This window comes from Penicillium antarcticum (genome assembly GCF_028974205.1).
Source record: "Penicillium antarcticum strain IBT 31339 chromosome Unknown utg000005l_segment0_segment0, whole genome shotgun sequence".
In the NCBI taxonomy this organism is placed as follows: Eukaryota; Fungi; Ascomycota; class Eurotiomycetes; order Eurotiales; family Aspergillaceae; genus Penicillium; species Penicillium antarcticum.
The window spans coordinates 786,281-804,582 of NW_026695303.1; the positions used below are offsets into that span (position 1 = coordinate 786,281).

The following is an 18,302-nucleotide window of genomic DNA, read 5'->3' on the forward strand; positions in this document are numbered from 1 at the left end:
AACAATTCAAGACTGATCACGCCTGCGCCTCCAAGAGGTGGCTGCAACCAGTAGCAGATGCCATATTTCTATGGTTCTCAAGTTATTTTCCTCAAATTACGGCATGAATGTCAGGACATTGCTTTTTTCCTTTCACTTCTTTTTGGAGGATCGAGACTGTTCTCAAATGCATTTCATCTTGTTGTCATGAAGCAGAGTGTGATAATTATTTCTTAATTCATGAGTAATCATTTATATCTGCTCGGTAAGATTGAGTTCCTATACGTAGTATTCATCGGTAAAGTGAAATGGGAATATAAATCAGTCCAAATAGCCGTGAAGATAAAGAATTCCAATCTCAACGCTGTCCAATGTGAGCAAGAACAGCGCCGGCGAAGTAATCGAGAAGCCGCAGTATCTTCTACATATATGATGCTAATCCTTTCTCCACAAGCCGCAACCTACAGCGTATGCCCCAAAGGAACACATGATAATGCCCTGGCCGGCCATCCAGTCTCCCATGAGAAGGAAAGCCATCGATCATGAATGAGTAGGAGTGCAAAGAGAAGGCATGTAGTGCCAAGAGCAAGAATGTAAGTCGAAACCTCTTCAGGACTTCTGATTTTCCTCCACCCCTTCAATGTTATCGAGCAGGGGCTTTGGAGATCAGCCCACCGCTACGCACATATCCGGATCAAGTCCGCCATGAAGCCGGCGTGCAAGCGGGTCTGGACGTGAGGTTCCAGTTACCGTACCGGAGTATCTGAGTACAGTGATGAGGGTTGGAAATACATTTCGGTCTTGCTCATATTCCCAAAGGTATTGGAAGCATATTCATGATTGTTCTGGTAAGCAGGATGCGTCAGTATGCCTCCTAGTCATGTTGGGACAGAATGAGTGGCGCCATGAGGGGAGCAGCTAACAAAACAATAGGGTGTGAGACGCTGGCAACGATCCCGGTATAGACAAAAGCACAAGCTCGTCGTTATATTCTGCGTTTCATATTGGGCTAGGTACCCGGCAAGAATCCTGATTATTTTCAGCTGGCTTCTTCTTAGAGGGCTCCTGAGTTCAGTTAAGACCAAATGCCAGGTCGGGTTCGCAGGCACATGCACACACCTTAATCGACGACCGGAGGGTCTGGAGGTCCTCGCTCTCCGAAGGAGACATCTTGTTGCCATGTTAAGATTCACATTCGGATATCAAGTTATTGAAGTCTCATGGAAGAGCTTGGAGCGGTGAAAACAATGACGCGAGAGTGAAAATGTGAAGTGGTGCCATAGGGAAAGAGCGTCACGGCATCGATGGTAATGTGCGTATGTTAACTCTGTAGCAAGCTTTGTAGTCCTAGAATATAAACGAATGATGAACGGAAGCTTCCAAGAGAGAGAGGCAGATAAAGAGAAAAAGAAGAAGAGGAATGATGATTATCCGTGCAGAACTAGCAGACTGCACTGCCCCAGAGATCCGGACAAGAAACAAACACAAACTTGATCCTTGAGGCATTCCAACTATCTCAATAAATAGAAACCTCTAGGGTATTGATGTGGATAAATCGGAGTATCAACCATAAATGTAAACAATAACATGCGTGACTATCAAAGGGGTATCCTAGACATAAAAGGCACGATCCGACTTTTAAAGATTCGAAACCAAGCCATGATGACGAGAAAAGAGGTAAGAGTAAAACGAATAAGAGAAAGCATGAGAATCTGAGCTCCAACTTCAAAACTTCTCGAAAAAGACAAGGCAAAAAAAAAACAAACAAATCCCGTCGAATATCCGAACAAGCGCCCGGCATTGAATTCGTATGTCCTGGACAACTTCTTAACCATTAGGTCATTTAACAGGATTGGTAGCAGGTAGCCCGTCATGTAATTGATGTAGGGTGTTTGTCTGTCCCAGTGAGGAAAGTGGGTACCTGACCCATCAGGCCTGTAGATCCCCCACTCTGCCTCAATTTGGTACGAGATCAAAGAAAATGTGACAATGCAGGATATGGATATCATAAAAGATGAAAACAAAGTACAAAAGGCAGGCCTATGCGTCTATTGGGTATCGTCAGATGTCTGCCATGACGGATTCAACAATCTTCCGCTTGTAGTTGGACAAAGCCCGATCCTTTTTCTGAATCTGTGCCCGTAGCTTCGAGTAGCGCTGCTTCCAGGTCGCCTCGGTGACTGGATAGCTGAGATCATCATCCTCATCCAGATCAGGATTCGCGAGGTTGTTGTTGCTGCTGTTGCTGTTGTCGATCGTGTGATGACCAGAAGCCATGCCCGTACTGTCCAGGTCGGCTGTACCCATAGTCTCGACACCACGGTTGATGTTTCCGAGTGTGATCTGCATGGAGAATTGGCCGGAGGTTTTGTGGTCGTGCGAGATGGAATAGTTGAACCCAGCTGGATCACGACTCCCAGCGGGGTTCGTCATGGCATGCTCAATCCTTACTACCATGGAACCTGGATTGCTACCAGGGAACCCAAAGTGGTGTCCAACGCCAAGGTGGAAGGCCATGATTGCAGGAGGTATGTCGATTTGACTATGTGAGTACAGTGTGGACAGGTTGATCACCATTGCGGAGGCCAGGGCTTCAGTCTCATCGTGGGTGAGAGGAACACCCCGTCCGATCAGTCTGGCATGTGTGAGCTCGGCTGAGAGTGCGCGGACTATATCGTCCATGGCGGGACTGGATGCGGTATTTGTATTATCCGTGGTATGATGAGGTTGGCGACCATTAGCTGCTTCGGCTCCAGAGATGACTGCACCATTGACACCATTGACTACCAACCTCGGAGGAGTAGCAAGTCGTACCGGTGCCCCAGAGTGAAGAGGAACTTGTAATTGAAGTTTGCTGGGCCTGCCTTGTGTAATAGGAGTCGGTGTTTGGTTATAAGGTGGGGTTTGAAAAGGCTGGGGAGGGTTCGAATCAAGCCCAGGAGGAGAAGTCTGAGTGCCAGGGTTGGAGATTTGTGATGATTCTCGACTGGGATTGACCTGAAAGGTAGAAAAGGAGCCCGAGGTCGGGCCTTTGTTTGGAGGCCTGCCTCTACCTTTCCCAGCAGACATGCCACTGCTGCTTGGCCAAGCGGATGAAACTGCCGGACCGTGTCGTCTCCTTGTGCGAGCCTTCTCACCGGTCGACGGAGTCACAGCGGATCGAGGCTCAGCAGACATGAGAACATCCGATGGTAGGTGGCTTCTCGGTATGATAGCGGATTGAGGATAATTAGCAGGGGATGCGTCCCGATCTGGCATTCTCCAGCGGATATCGTGGTTAGACTGATCTGGTCCTTGAGTTGACACTCCACCCTGGAAGGAGGAGGCAGCCGTGATCCATGGGTCATTGGATTCCATGTCATCAGGAAACGCACTGAATGGTATCGCGCTCTGCGGGAATGTGACAGAATGTCCCGGAAAGCTACTATGCTGAAGAGCGCCCACTGTTGTATCAAGCGAAGGCCGCTTTGTTGCTTTGTCTTCCTCTAGGTCCCTATCCTCGGCCCTTTTTCTTCCGCGTTTTGGCTTCCACTGGGGCACCAGTGCCCTGAGCGCAAGATCTTCCTCTAGCGGTACACCATCGCGAGAGTCACTGACAAAAGGACCCGATGGCGGAAGATTGGTGTAATATGGATGATGTAGGTTCAAACAGTAGTTGAAGAATCCGTCTACATGCATAGCTCGCATCCAACGCTGGGCAATGTTAGCGAAAGGGTAGCTCAGTATTCAAGGAAGCACCAACTTTGAGCCGAACAGAGTACTGCTGAACCTTCTGTGTACTCTGCTTCTTTTCCATGGAGGGTGGTTCCACGCCCAATTGAATTGCCAGCTCAATCCAAGTCTTCAGCTCACCATTCTCCTTCTTGCGAATAAGTTCAAAAAGTGCAAAGACGCTAAAGCTTTTACCATCACTTCGTGGCGGAGTACGAAAGGTTTTTCTTAGTTCTGATGTGTCGACAGTTGAAGGAACATTGGGATTGCAATATAGAATAAACATCACATAGGCATCATCGATAGTTTCGTCAGTAACATCCCGCGATGGAAGAACCCGGGTGTCAGCATGGTCGGCAGGATCCTTCATCAGTTGATGCCGTTGGGGTCCAAATACTGGTGGAGACATGGATGGCCCTGACCGAGTAGTTGATGATTGGGGGATGGCAGACCGAATGCCCCTTGGCGAAGATTGTAAGCTTCTTGGGGTTTCTCTTCGCTGCAATGGAGGGGAATTGTTGACATCTAGTTGACTGCGAGCACTCCCTAAAGAAGAGGCACTTTGGAGTGTTGATTCCAAGGTCGGGGGATATCGCGCATATTGCTGAACAACCATCTGCGGTCCTCCAAGCTCACGACTTGAGCGATCACCCGTGTCCATCATCACAGGGAATGATGATTCCATGCGAAGCTGTGGGACCGAAGGTCACCGAGTTCCTTCAATTGCTGTGCAGGGCTGGACGGGTAAGACGAAGAATCATGAGAAACTCGCACAGCACATCGTTATGATCAGCTCAGAAATTATATGTATGTAGCCAGAACAAGGAGTATGGCAACTCTGCAGGATCCAGGAGGTTTCCCCTCGAGGTGGCTGGAAGCGCCCATCCTTAAAGCTCAAGCTGAGTTCTATTTTGGGGCCATCTAGTGCTCCCTAATCAGGACTAGTGCTGTGGCCTGAGGGCGGGGTTGCTGCCTCGGTGAATCACGTGGTCCACGTTTGAGAAACGGGATAAACGGAGATCTGCATCTAAGAGTGTGGTAGTTGTAATGAATGGCTAAAGTTCACCTCTACAGTCTATGTGTAGTTTACGAAGATGGAACTGGAAATTTGGCAATTCGGTAGGCTGTTTTAAAGTTATTTCAGCGCGATTGGATCAAGAGACATATTGAATATATTAACAATTGACGCCAATCAACATCGATGTATACAGTAGGCCAAACCCTATTTCCGATACAAGTAATACAAATACTGCAGCTTCGACAAAGAGAGGGTGGCGTCCCGAACCGGTTAGCGTAATCCTTATCGATAAGCATTATCATCGACTCCTTCGAAGAAACCGGCTTCATCCGGTTCATCACTGCTGTCGATTGATATCGACAGCATATATAACATTGTTCTCGCTGAACTCGCCCTCTCCAAACTCTCTGGTGTGCGTCGTTGCGCGTGCAATGTGGCTCTCGTTGGCACTTGCCATCATATTATCCTAGCGCGGCCCTGCGAGGGTCACAAAGTGAGTCCCCGGTTCCCTCACATCCATGCGCTTTGAGCCAAGCATACCATTGAATGTGGTATGTTTGCTTGACTGCATATTTTTCATTGACTTTGCTTTGCGAGCTGTCAAGGAGCAAAGCCGAAGCTGTTCATTGTACTGACAAGCTCTCCACACACTCAAGAGACCCCACTGCATCCGCCATGGCGCCTCCGAGATCCACTCGCCCGGTTCGATCGAATCGCACTCAAGTGCAGTCCTATCACGAGGAAAGCTCTTCGCACGATGAAGGACGTGCGACATCACGCCGGCAGTCATTGTCTCTCCGTTCGCGCACAACTCGAATGCCACCGTCCTATCGTGAAGAGTCGACGGATGGCTTCGATGAGATTGATGAACCTGATGGCCAGGAGATAGGTGCTGTATTAGTGGCACCCGCCGCGGAACCAATGGCTCCAGGGCCAGTGTCTAATCATCCACCCTCTCGGCCTCAACGCGCAACTCCAAAGCCCAAACCGGCCAAGAAAACTGGGAAACGGAATCGTGGTCAGGTGGGCAAGCCCTTGAGCAAGCGCATCAAAACAGATGCAAATGATGCGATGTTTTTGGGGTCGGGCATTGTACCTCCTTGGCAAACCCTTCCCTACCATATTCTTCTCGATATATTCTTGCGCGCGTCTCATCCACTGCTCGACGAAGGCCGTTCCTCTCGCAATGATTCCGTTAAGTGGCTAGTGAACATGGCTCTCCTATGCCGAAGCTTTCATGAGCCTGCGCTTGCTGCGCTCTATTACTCTCCTCCATTGATACCTCCCTACAAGGCCCATACTCTGCTCAACCTCCTTTCTCATCCCCAAGAGTCACTGTCCATGAACTACTCTAGTAAGATCAAGGAACTGCATGTCGAGGTGGAACCAGTTCTTCAGTACAAAAGTGGACCCACACTCGGCTACTTCGACCTTGCCAGCTTGCTTGAGAGGACGCCTCAACTGCATGTTCTGCGACTATATCACCGGGACGACTTTACCGTGGGAATGCCTCCTTGGCATATTGGTGCGTCAAAATGGACCTATCCTGAAACTATCTTTGCGGTCCTCCACCGTGGGATTCTTCTCCGTGGCTTCGAATGGAACTCTCGCTTCTTGGAAACAGGCGAACTGCTCCAATTCATGAGTTCACAGCATATGAAACCAGCCTTCAGGGGATTGAGGGAGCTCAAACTTCTTCACATTGATGATTTTGATATGGAAGAGACACCTTCTCCCAAAGCAGCAGCCCTCATCAAAGCCGTCAACTTGCTTCCAGAGATTGAAAAACTGGAATTTGTCGAAAGCTCTTTGATCAACGGAGAAACGCTGACAAAGCTGCCTACTACCCTTCGCTCTCTCACCCTGAACAACTGTGATCGGATGTGGTCGGAAGATATTGCAGCATTTCTTTCCTCGCATGGCGCAAATCTTCGAGAACTCAGCCTGAGCCATAATCGTCATCTCAGCATGTCTTTCGTTCAGAACTTAGCACAATTATGCCCAAGTCTTGAATTGTTCAAGATGGATCTCTCGATGCATGACGTGTCTAGTTACCATGATGTCGAGCCACATTTCCAAGAATTACTTGCACAATCCGAAGTGCCCACCTGGCCAGAAACACTTCAGGAAATCGACCTCACTCAATTGCGCAAATGGAACGATGCAACTGCCGAGGTGTTCTTTATGTCCCTGATGAATGCCGCACCTAAGCTCCGTTCCTTGCGCCGACTGGCTATAAGTGCAATTCTGAAGATTGGATGGCGTGACCGCGCAACTTTCCGCGAGAGATGGATTGGCCAGCTTGAGAAAACCTTCCTCCGTCGGAGTGCACCACCAGACCCTAATCTCCGCTCTCTTCGCAGGCGACCACTCCAGCCCACTGTAGCAAGCGTGAATTACTACGCAGAGGCTGGGGAATCATCTGATTCACGTCCGGGTACATCAGAAAGTGGAGCCTCGTCCAAACGCCAGAGTGTTCGTTTGGCGCAGAAGACCACAGAAGTTGAAGACGACAGTGGTGAGCCGATACCGGAGTCGCAGGGGATGTGCGACACTGTCAGCATTCGCATTGATAACCAGCGTCCCACCGAACTGCAGTATAACGAGAACGACTTCCTCGACGATGAGCTGAGTGGCGACGAGGATTGGACTGGTGATGACTTTGAACCTGCCGCTGGACATGCGTGGTGATTATTGATACCTATTTCATGTTTTTTGTGTCTTCCATGACGTATGAAAATCGTTTCTCTTTTTTTTTTCTTAATTCGGCGCTGGTACTGCTTCTTAGCTGGAAAAGGATTGGGACGGGATAAACAGGAGCAATGGGGCCATATTGTTCTGAGATAGCTAATTACGATTTATATGTCAAATTCAAACAACTTTGTAGAAATATGTAATGTAGTATTATCCTGCTGGAGATGTATGGGATGGAGGCCCAAAGATTTAATTCTCGAGACGTGACTCGGTCTGTGCACGGCGATCAAATAGCCAGGCCCCACAAGATCGTCTTATCCGCAAGTTCTCTCCCAACCTCACATCTGTTTACCCTCTGTTGGCATCTCCGTTCTATCCATCGTGTTTGTTTTTTTTTTTGGATGTCTTGAATTTACTTATCGCGATCCTCACTCCGTTCTGACTGGGTTCGGCCATGGCGCCCGAGGCCCCCGCGGACACAGCAGGCCCGTCCTCTCCACCGCCTCGACTGCCAGAAGGATGGTAAGTCGACTCGAGAGCGATCTTTGATCCTCGATCACATAACACCCGACCTGACCACCCGACAGGCTCGCCCAGTGGGAGGGCGTCCAACGAAAATGGTATTTCGTCCAGCGTACAACGGGCAAGTCGCAATGGGACATCCCAACCGAACCCGTCCTCCTCACGCCATCAACGACACCGATACCCGGGCCGGGACCCTCACAAGCGCCGAATTTGAGCCAAATGGGCAATAGCTCGCGGGCAGTGGAGATTGGAGATACAAAGGCGGACATGAATCGTTCTGCGGCGGACAGTGCGACAGTTTCCGTAGGGAATCGCGCTCATTATGTCTGCATAAACCTTGCAAGAATGGCACTGATGGTGGGATAGAGCTCCGGTCATTCCCCGATGTATGGGGGGTCGGAAAACCCTATGCATGGGTCTGCAGGAGTCCTAGGTCCGTATTCGAATCAGACCGGTCAGCACATGCCCGGGGCATATGCGCAACATCATGCCGGGACCGAAGGTGGATATGGCTCAGTATGTTCGAGCCTTATTGCTCCAGCTGGTACGGGTACTAACATTTCTGCAGAGGCCGCTGCAGCACGCTGCACAAATTAACGGTGCCCAGCCCACTTTCTATTCAATGCCTGGGCATCCTGGCTATCAACACGCCCCACAACACTTGAACCAAGGTATTCCTAGTGCGGCCTGGGGAAATGCTGCTCCTTTCCAGAGTTACTCAGGCTTTGGGCAAGGCTACCATTCAGAACCATTCCAAGGGTTTTCTACGGGCCCATCAGCTTCATTGTGGAAAGGAAGCCAGACCCCTCAAGGGCAGATGACAGGACAGATGGCAAGTATAGCGATCTCTCAGCCACAATGGCAAACTGAGTCGCAATCGAACCATTCAAATGGTCACGGTGATCACATCCCAATGAATGCCCACTCGTCAACCCTATCCCAGCCATTCTTTGGATCTTATTCCTCCCATAACGGCCCCGAACAGTCAACGAGGGAGTTCCCATCTAGGTCCTCGGATACATCCCTCCCTCGGGAAGGTCAACCGTCTCAGCTATCCATGGACGGCTTTCCCGAACATTCGCCTCAGTCGGTGACGGATCAAGCGATATCAAGCCACAGCTACCCCGTCTCCCGGTCACAACCACAACACCCTTCTACCGATCCTGCGCTGCAGGGATTCTCACCCTTGCAGCACGCACAAGCTCAATACCAGCAGCAGCACATGTTACGAATCCACCCAGGGCCTGGTATAAACCCTCAAAGCCAGCATGGCCAACAGGGAAATATTAACCAATACCAAAACCCGCTGGGCCCCATTGGTTCCAACGGTTACATGCCGCAACAGCAATTTGGACACTCGGGTGGAGGTACAGGCTTCTCTGAAACGGCGCACCAAATGGCCTATACCCAGTCAAGCCATGCACCAGGAACCACCCGACAGGCACCTTTCGAGTCTCAGTTCGTGAGCGGGCCTTGGAAGTCCACACCCCCCAGCTCTGGCCCGCCGTAAACATCCTGTCGTGTTCATCTCTGTCGTTGTTTAGCGCCGGCACATTTCATTGGCTATCATGAGCGGATTTTGTGGATATTAATTTCTGCGAGTTTCATTTTCTTCGGTATAGATTTCCGGGTTTGAGGTTGTACTTACTTTGTTTACCACTCAATCTTTGATTAACATATTGCTCGAGTGCTACTGATTCTTCGCTATCACGCCCAGTGAACATTCCTGAATATACATTCATAGGCGTAAAACCTGTTCAGGCCGTATCAAACCCCCGTGCCTTGGAAGTTCGTGTCAGTCCGTGCATATACAAAGAGGTACGTATCTCCTGACCGTCCCTCCGCATAGTCTTGACCCCGAATTATGACACTTATACACCGTTGGCTAATAATATAGGCATGTAATACGTAGCCTAGGGAGGCCTTGCACGCAATCAGGAAGATATCCGGAGTAGGTATCTAGGGGAGTATAAGGGTACTACGTGGGAGTACGTTTAGGACGGGGGAGCCAACAGGCTCAAATCAAGTAGAGCACTTTGTAATTCTACCGTTCACATTGCAGAAACATATACTGCAGCCGCCCTCTTAAGGGTTTGACTAATATCGAGGGTGTCAAAAGCAAGTGAAAGAGGCCCTTGATACAGCTGTCTGGAAATTTATCAGTGGCACGTGTTACTTGGTTGTGCCTGTTATAAGTGATCGAGTTCACCATCAAAGAAAAGCGGGTGACATAATTTGTAGTCAATTTCAGTCCTTTTCAGTCATAGGAAGTTCCTAGGTTCATCATGATCACCGAGCTCGTCTAGTACATGGCTTTCGTTGGAAAAGAGAGAAATTTAATGAGAGAAGTATGTGTAAGCGAGCACTCCTCTTACCACTTCGGCGTTACCCCACGCGTGAGTATATTTGTGTAATTTCTTGGTTGTCTTTTCTTCTTTCTTCACTTTTCTCAACATTTAGCTTCGCAGCTACCTTCAAGGAACTTTCACTTTCAGTCCCAGAACTTTATTAAAACACTCATTACAAACGTCAAGATGCCTCAGGGAACCTGGGACGACGAGCGACACAAGAAGGTTAGCTTACAAATCCAAATCTGAAAGGCAGCCGTAGTGAACGTGCACTCTATTGATCACGCCCCCAGACTTTTATACATCGCTAACACGTGACATAATTTGGCCTAGCTCTTGCTTGCCATTCTAGTGAACCACCCGAAGCTCGACTTCGAGGCCATCTCAAAGACCATGGACGATGGTGAGTAATTAGAAAATGAGATGCCATTTCCAAATTGCCCGCACCTCATGCAGCCCTAAGCCCACATTGTCCAAGGTCTACACTGCCACGTGAATACTAGCTGACAATTGAATTCACAGGCACCAAAGCCGCCTCAATTCGTGAGCACATCCGCCAGTTGAAGATGCGCGTCGATTCTACCAACAACACCCCCAGCTCCACTCCCGCCAAGAAGGAGATGGTCATCAAGCCCAATGCTACCCGTGCCAAGGTTAAAAAGACCGAGCCTCGCACTAAGCGCCGACGCATCACATCTACAGTTGCTGACCTCGGCTGGGGCTACGTGAGTGATGAGGCGGAGCTCGAACTTTCTGAGGCTGCAATTCCAAGCAAGACCTCGAAGATCAAGAGTGAGCCCGTGGACGACACCAACCTCACCGACGATCCCACAGCTAAGCCTACAGTTGAGTCTGAGCATGAATCTGGTCTCCAGACCCGAGGAGAGCCCGAGTTTGAGCTGGAATTTGAGGCTTGAGTGGCTTACTCTTCATTTGCACAGCCCTGTCACACTTTGCTACCACTCTTTTGTCGTTGTGACAGGCTTTTTACTCCTTTGCCATGCATCTGGGATTGAATTGAACTCGGTAACTATTTCATTCTGGACTTCGCAATGAACAATCATATTCCCTCAATTGTTTCATGATACAGGTGAAGCTACAGTATTTTTTATTGCAGTTGTGCTGTGACTATGCGCTTGGCTTTCACAGGAGGTCGTTTGGGTATTGCGAGTAGGGCTAAACCATAATATATACAGAAAACAACTTAAATTGTGTAGAAGACCCTATAGAAGAAGCTTCGTTTATATGAAGCACTTTAAAGGTAGACAAGTTGAGCAAGGTCAAGTTGCATGAACGCGTTTGAGATAGACACGCGGAGACTGATTTCCGTTGTGCTTCAGCTTCTGCGCGGACGCCAATATAAATAGATCCCACCTCTTCTCATCCACCTGCGTCCTTTTCGGTCACAACTTATCTTTCTCAACAACTTCGTCTTTCCGCACCGATTACTACCCACGCACAAAGTATGCTGCCCTTTCCTCCTGTGCCATTTGTTTATACTAACCTGGCCTCATATAGTTTCATCATGCCTATTACCTGGGACGACAGAGCCGACGCCAAGGTATGCACCATATGTTCTCCATTCTCTCTATCATTTGCTCTCTCTTTGTCTCATGTCTCATGAGCCTCATCTTTCCTATTCTATTAACCGAATCTCTGGTTTCTGACTTGGAAGGTTTTGCACTGGAGCTACTGGTCTTCGATTCAAGCACCTCTATTACAATGCTCACAATGAAAATAGCTTCTTGCTGGCGTCCTCTTGCAGAACTCTTCGGGGCTCGACTTCGCTGCTCTTGCCGAGTACATGGGCGATGGTAAGTATTTGTATTCAATCAGTTTGTGATTCCACACATATGGCGGCCATTTTTGTCAATCTTCCTTCACTTTTTTGTCACTTTACCCAAGCACCCATGCGAAATCATCCCCTCCCAAAGCCACAGCTCCTCAGACCGCATCACGATTCCGAGGTTCTGCACCTTTGTGAATCCGATCCGGAAATATTCTGAACCTATCATGAACTTCGGATTTTCGTCAGCCTTCGGACATCCGGCGTCTTTTGTTACCAAACGGCGCAAGCAAATTCTTCATGACATCAATGCTCAGTTCTGTGAACTGGCTGCTGGAGCGCCATTCTGAAATTCTTTTTCAATTGTGTGGAGCTCAAAATGATCTTTACTGACGATGACCAACCTAGGATGCACCATCAGTGCTTTGCGTCACCGCATTGTTCGCATCAAGAAGAAAGTTGCCGACGATGAGAACCTGATGAACGCAGGCCAATCCAACCCCGGTACCCCCAGTACCCCTGCCGCTAAGCGCAAGCGTGCTCCGAATGCCACTCCCAGGGCCACTCCCACCAAGCTGAAGAAGGAGACCAGCTCCGATGACGACGATAAGCAGGATCTTATCATCAAGGGCAACCAAGCTGAGGCCGAGGAAGGCGGCGAGACCAAGAAGCTCAAGCCTGAGGACATCTTTTCCGATGAGTATGAGCGCTTTGTCCGCAAATACAATAACGATTCAGAAGACTGATTACGTGAATTCAGGCCCATCGAGAACATGCCCGACACCAAGGGAGCCGATGCCGAGCTCTTCCAAATTTGAACCGTTTCCTCGGGTTGTCGACACAGTAAGCCATGACAAACGCATGGTAGGAGTCCTGGGAGCTATGAACAGGAGATATGCATACATTTGAGACATGGAACCGGGAGAAAGAATCATGAACTTAAGTGCAACGGTATGTATCATTTGCTGGTCGATCTAGGAGGGCATTGAGCATGGCCAAATTGGCGTTCGTCGCTCAGAATGCAACATAGCTACTGGTTGCATACCCGTTCCTGCTCTCGCACTTTGCATACATGAATCTAAATTATTAAGCCGGTCTAAAGTACACCTCTGCTTCATCAGTTCAATCTCAGCCTGTAGTCCCTACACGGGAGTAATAGCTGTTTTTCAAATAGGGGGCGCCAGCTCAGTGACTCCCATAAATTCAGCTAGCTACTATCTAGCTCCCTGGCCGTGAACGGCAAAGTCCAAGCACTGTGTTTTTGTAGTTTCAAATTTTCCTTCTCGAGCAAATTTGGGTCAATCCCATCCCCTGTTAATAATATCGTATCAAGTTCCTCCTCTGTATAATTCGCAAAAACAATTGAATAAGGAAGAAAAGAAAACAAAAAACATGGTGAAATTCTCACTTGATTCAATCCTCGCAGTCCAGTAAAATTGAGAGACATGTTGTAAAAAGCAACGACCGGCTGACAAGATCAAAGTGGAGTGGCCTTTACTCCTCGCGGTCCGAGTCTGCATCCTCCTCCGGTCCGGAAGTTGGCTCTTCCTTGATGCGCACGTCAAAGAGGTACTTGCTCTCGTCACCCTCATTGTTGCTCTTCTCCACCTCGGACTCCTCAGCCGGGATAATACGCTTGCGCTTGCGGGAAGAAGTGGGAGTGGGAGTGATATTTTCACTGGCTTTAGCTCCCTTGCGGACACTGGCAGGCTTTCGGGGCGTAGCTGGCTTGCGGGTCGCAGCAGGGCTCTGAGATCCAGAGGGACCGGTGCTGGCAGTCTTGGCCAGCTCGCGAATTTTGAAAATTCGCTCCTTGATGGCACGGGCTGTGGGCATCGATCCGGGGTCAGCGGCTAAGACAAGGTTAAAAACGTTTCAAACGCTTCCCATCTGAGATTCGTATCACTTATGCCAAGCTTCGGCGACCTTTGCACAGTCAACCGATACGTCGTGGGTGTCCAGTATCTTTGCCAGGAGCTAGCATAAAACATACGCGATTAGCCTTGGTCTGCGATTTACCCCGATATATCGGGGATATAAAGGTCACTTACCACCTGGTCCGCCGCGGCGTCCCACTTGACCTTGCCGCCCATGTTACTGGTAAATATCGTGGAATGGAAAAAGGAAAGTTGGTATGGTAAAGTCCGGGTGTGAATGAATTTTGTGGAGAGTTGAAAAGTTGAAGAGAAGTGGGAAGGGGAAGAAGGAAAACGGAAAACGAGAGGGAATATATAGCGATCTAAATGAGGGTTGGGCTTTCTGTAACCAATATTTTCGGAGCTCAGTTCCTCGTTGACTGGTCGTTGTACTGAAACAACTACGAAGGCTGCGGGTCTATAGCTCATTTTGCACCGATATTCAATGGTCAGGGAAATCTAAAAGTACTTGAATAAGTGTCTAGGCCATGAACTGAGGTCATTTCCTAGACGTAAAGTCTCATTCTGGAAACATGAATTGTGTCGGTCGTGAGATTTAGGGTTGCTGTTTGTCATTTTATATTTACGCTATGCCTGATTAGGAAAGAAATAGTTCTTTAGATCAACAACACCTGTGCATCACAACGCAGCTAACAATACGTTCAGGTAGCAATTTTTACAGATTTGGATATGAAATGTTTGAGGGGAGTTATTACAGCCACATTTCATACTACATGTATCACCGTGAATGTCACGGTCAACGGGCGTTCTGAGTACCAGAGCTTCCTGCATCACCGCCTCAATTTCTTTAACCTAACCTGCCTATTACAAACAGAAAACAGAAAAGAGAGCATCACGTAGACGCTGGAGATTCTCTTTACTGGTTTTCAATTTCTTTCCTCTTCGGTCAGTTTGAGGTCTCTCGTATCTTTCCCGCAGTCCATCGACATTCCGCCTCATCTCTCAACCATCTTTCTCTCTTCACTACCCCGAAAATTCTACAACATCGCATCCTCTCACCACCATCATGTTCGAGAATGATCGCCTGATGGGGGCTATCCTGGCTGCCCAGCCTGAAATTCAGGTAAGTCTACACTTCCAGTAAAAGGGTGGCATTTTCACAAGCTGGGAGCACGTGCTGACAGTAACAAATAAAAGCTGGACTTCGACCTGATCGCTGAGCTCTACGGAGGCAGTGCCACCCCACGCACCGTCCAAAGCAAGATGAACAAGTCCCGCCGCATTGGCGAGAGCATGCTCGCTGCCCACAAGGAAAAGATCCTGACTCGCAAGACCCCAGTCCAGAATAAGCGTGCTTGGATACACGAGAACACTCAAATTGAGGATCAAATTGTTGCTTCTCTGGAAAACCTGGGTAGCGTCAAGGAGTACCTTGGCCGCGAGAAGACCCTCATGGAGTCTCTTCCTGCTGATCTGCCCGCCTTCCGCAACAAGAAGCGAAAGACTGAGCGCACATCCCGCCTCTCTGAGTATCTTACCGACGCTGATAACCCAGAGGTTCATCATATTGACGTCGTTGATCTCTCTTCGGATCATGAGGACATAGAGAAGAACAAGCGCACCATGAAGGCTGACCATGGGTTCAATAATTGGCCACACTGGACCAGTGAGGGTGAGCCTGATGAGCCCGCAGACTTTAGCTGGAACGGAAAGCATGGTCAGAATGCTCAAGCTGACCAGGGTATTTTGTCTAACTGGGGTACCCAGACCAAGGAAACAGTCTCGAGCTGGGGTACACGCCCCAACCGAGAGGCACAGAATGACTGGGGTAACCAGCACAGCTGGAATGAAGAATCCAACCATCAGGGCAAACAGTCTTCCTCAGGTTCTCTTCCTGCCTGGGGTACAGAGGCTTACCAGAACGCAGGCAACAAACGCGAGACCCGTCGTCTTTCCCACCGGGACAATCCTCTCACAGCTCATCAGTCGCAGCAGCGCCAGGAATACGGCTGGAGTGCCCCTTCTACTGCCAATCACAGCCGCAACTCCACCAGGTACATTGGAAGCACCTCTCCCCATCATTGGAACCGACCTGCTAGCCAGTTCGCTCGCTCCGTGAGCCAGCAAAACGAGGAGAACATGAGCAATGAGTGGTGAAAATGAATGATCTACGCTGCATTGGCCTTGTGCGAATTCGAAATGCACATTACGAGCTTACAAATTGCATGAATGGCATTTCTGAGATTTTGGTTTGTTTCTCTTGTTTCTCCTGTTGCATATCTGCCCACACATTTGACTTGACCATGGTGAGATGGCCCGGTTTTGAAGGAGGGTTGACAAATGACCGGTTGGCATTATGCGGTGGGTGATTTTCATTCATTTCCATTTGCAGAGGTTGGCATTAATACGGTTTTCTACGTTACTTGCTTTTCTTCTTCGAATTACTTGCACATATGAAGGAACCTCGCACAGCAGAACATAGGGGCGGGTGAACATACTGGATAGCTGACCCAAATCACAAAGCTTTTGGGAAATACCACACTTTTTCTCTTGTCTGAAATGCGTCTATGATATACCGGTTTAATATTCCTTAACCTAGGTATCCAGAACGTCATACTACTTGAAACGCTCACTGTGGAAACTGAGAGTACAATTGTAAAAACACATGCTGACACAAACAAATTAAACATCGGACGTTATTCAAGAAAAATACAGAGAAACAATATCACTATGGGGGTATCGTGACAAAGAAAAAGAAGAAGAAGAAGAAGAAGAAGAAGAAGCAAACAAATGGGAAGATGCGACATGTGATCTGGCGCCAGAGCCAGATTCATCTTTCTGACAAGACCTCTTCCAGACACTCGACCACAGATCCACAGCTACCACCGATTACGCGATGCAGTCCCCCCAGGATAAATTACCAGAACATATCGCAACCTACTTAGCTTCACGGCACCTTCTCACAATCCGAACGGGCGTTTCCGGCAAGTTATCTTCATCATCCGATGAACTTGAATCGATATCAGGCTGTCCACTCATTGCTTTGTGCGGAGATTCAGAGCCATTTTTGTGAGACAGCGGGTGAATATCCTCAAAGGATTCATGGGCACTGTTTGATTTAAGTGGACTGCGGCACTTCTGAACTACAACATGCGGATCATTGCGACAGGACAAGTCATGTCTTGGTATGTCAGGAAATTTCCGTTTTCTCGATTCAGTCCGTGGAGTCCAAGCAGAGGCTAACTGATCCTGTAGTCGTTTAGAGCGATGCTCCATCCTTCCATTCAAATCTGGTGATCCAGTGCGGTATACGGGATGTCCGTTGAATTGGGGAGATCGTGATTGAGCCCGGGATTTGGTAATTGAGAATGATCTGAATTGTACGGGACAAGGGCTCTGGGAACCAAGTCTGGGCTCTGCGTCATTACCAACCTTGTCTGGAAGCGAGGTCGAGTTGTTCTTTTTGATCCAGTCACTAACAGTCTTCGTGCTTTTATTGGATGTGGATGTGGTCTTTGGCTTGACTCTGGAGCTCTGGAGCTGTACAATTCTCTGACTGAACGTCGATCGCCGTGAAACTTGCGATTCATCAAGATCTTTATGTTCTTCACGAACAGATCCAGTTCGTTTCTCGGGCGTGGGCGCGGACTTTGTTTTGACCTGGGAGCTTTGAAGCTGTTCCAGTCTCTGATTGATTGTCGCCCTCTGCGACAAGCACGGAGTATCAAGAGCTTTATTCTCACTATGCTCTTCACAAACAGTGCCAAATTCAGGTACCGATCTCTCCCCTCCAAAACCATCATGGGACAACCCTCTACCAGACTGCACCGCAGCCTCCGGCGATCCAGCCTCCAGCATCGGCAACCTCGTTGGTCGAGAACGCCATTCCACCGGAATCCCACGAGCAATAAGCAAAGCCACAACCCGCCGCTTAACAGACAACCACGAGTACGAACGCCCAGTCCGCTCTTGAAACTTCACCGCAAGATCCATCCAAAATCTTTTGCCAGGCAATTTGGTTTCGAGGGGGAAGGGATCATGCTGCAAATAGAGAGTCCAGAGGACGGCTTCTTGCGCCGCAGTCAATTGCTTGCCACGCGTTCCTGGGAGAGCATGGTCGACTCTGATATCAAGGAGTAAAGCTCCTCGCGCTGTGGCAAGGCCCAATGGTGGAATCGGGATCTGCGGGGGTGCCATTCGCACTTTTATTCAGACTGGGGTTGGTCTCGTCTGTGAAATCATGGGGATATTATTGGGAGACTGCCATAGATGGGGACGCTGTTTTGCAGCTCAAGTGTCCAGGGTTTTATAGATCGAGATTAGACCCACCGTCTGCCACCGTCTGGGAGGAATGCTATTGGATT

At 48.9% G+C, this 18,302-nt stretch overlaps 8 protein-coding genes across 8 annotated transcripts; 4 read left to right on the forward strand and 4 right to left on the reverse strand.

The window, feature by feature from the left end:
- Positions 1-2,040: 2,040 nt before the first annotated feature.
- On the reverse strand, positions 2,041-4,375 carry abp2 (putative ARS binding protein Abp2; the record flags this gene model as incomplete). The annotated part of the gene is made up of 2 exons (XM_058463021.1): positions 2,041-3,672; positions 3,722-4,375. 2 exons carry the CDS (start codon positions 4,373-4,375, stop codon positions 2,041-2,043), a joined length of 2,286 nt encoding a protein of 761 aa, XP_058319499.1.
- Positions 4,376-5,383: 1,008 nt separating this feature from the next.
- N7508_004956 (uncharacterized protein) lies at positions 5,384-7,399 on the forward strand (the record flags this gene model as incomplete). The annotated part of the gene is made up of 1 exon (XM_058463022.1): positions 5,384-7,399. One exon carries the CDS (start codon positions 5,384-5,386, stop codon positions 7,397-7,399), a length of 2,016 nt encoding a protein of 671 aa, XP_058319500.1.
- A 436-nt stretch (positions 7,400-7,835) lies between these two features.
- Positions 7,836-9,437, forward strand: N7508_004957 (WW domain-containing protein; the record flags this gene model as incomplete). The annotated part of the gene is made up of 4 exons (XM_058463023.1): positions 7,836-7,924; positions 7,990-8,230; positions 8,294-8,443; positions 8,496-9,437. The coding sequence occupies exons 1-4, from the start codon at positions 7,857-7,859 to the stop codon at positions 9,435-9,437; spliced, it is 1,401 nt and encodes a 466-aa protein (XP_058319501.1). The 5' UTR covers positions 7,836-7,856.
- Positions 9,438-10,461: 1,024 nt separating this feature from the next.
- N7508_004958 (uncharacterized protein) lies at positions 10,462-11,192 on the forward strand (the record flags this gene model as incomplete). Its single annotated transcript, XM_058463024.1, has 3 exons — positions 10,462-10,500; positions 10,609-10,678; positions 10,798-11,192. The coding sequence occupies 3 exons, from the start codon at positions 10,462-10,464 to the stop codon at positions 11,190-11,192; spliced, it is 504 nt and encodes a 167-aa protein (XP_058319502.1).
- A 608-nt stretch (positions 11,193-11,800) lies between these two features.
- N7508_004959 (uncharacterized protein) lies at positions 11,801-12,807 on the forward strand (the record flags this gene model as incomplete). Its single annotated transcript, XM_058463025.1, has 3 exons — positions 11,801-11,836; positions 12,017-12,089; positions 12,470-12,807. The coding sequence occupies 3 exons, from the start codon at positions 11,801-11,803 to the stop codon at positions 12,805-12,807; spliced, it is 447 nt and encodes a 148-aa protein (XP_058319503.1).
- Positions 12,808-13,555: 748 nt separating this feature from the next.
- N7508_004960 (uncharacterized protein) lies at positions 13,556-14,154 on the reverse strand (the record flags this gene model as incomplete). Its single annotated transcript, XM_058463026.1, has 3 exons — positions 13,556-13,914; positions 13,996-14,038; positions 14,113-14,154. The coding sequence occupies 3 exons, from the start codon at positions 14,152-14,154 to the stop codon at positions 13,556-13,558; spliced, it is 444 nt and encodes a 147-aa protein (XP_058319504.1).
- Positions 14,155-15,057: 903 nt separating this feature from the next.
- Positions 15,058-15,654, reverse strand: N7508_004961 (uncharacterized protein; the record flags this gene model as incomplete). Its single annotated transcript, XM_058463027.1, has 1 exon — positions 15,058-15,654. One exon carries the CDS (start codon positions 15,652-15,654, stop codon positions 15,058-15,060), a length of 597 nt encoding a protein of 198 aa, XP_058319505.1.
- A 1,221-nt stretch (positions 15,655-16,875) lies between these two features.
- N7508_004962 (uncharacterized protein) lies at positions 16,876-18,135 on the reverse strand (the record flags this gene model as incomplete). Its single annotated transcript, XM_058463028.1, has 1 exon — positions 16,876-18,135. The coding sequence occupies one exon, from the start codon at positions 18,133-18,135 to the stop codon at positions 16,876-16,878; it is 1,260 nt and encodes a 419-aa protein (XP_058319506.1).
- Positions 18,136-18,302: the final 167 nt, after the last annotated feature.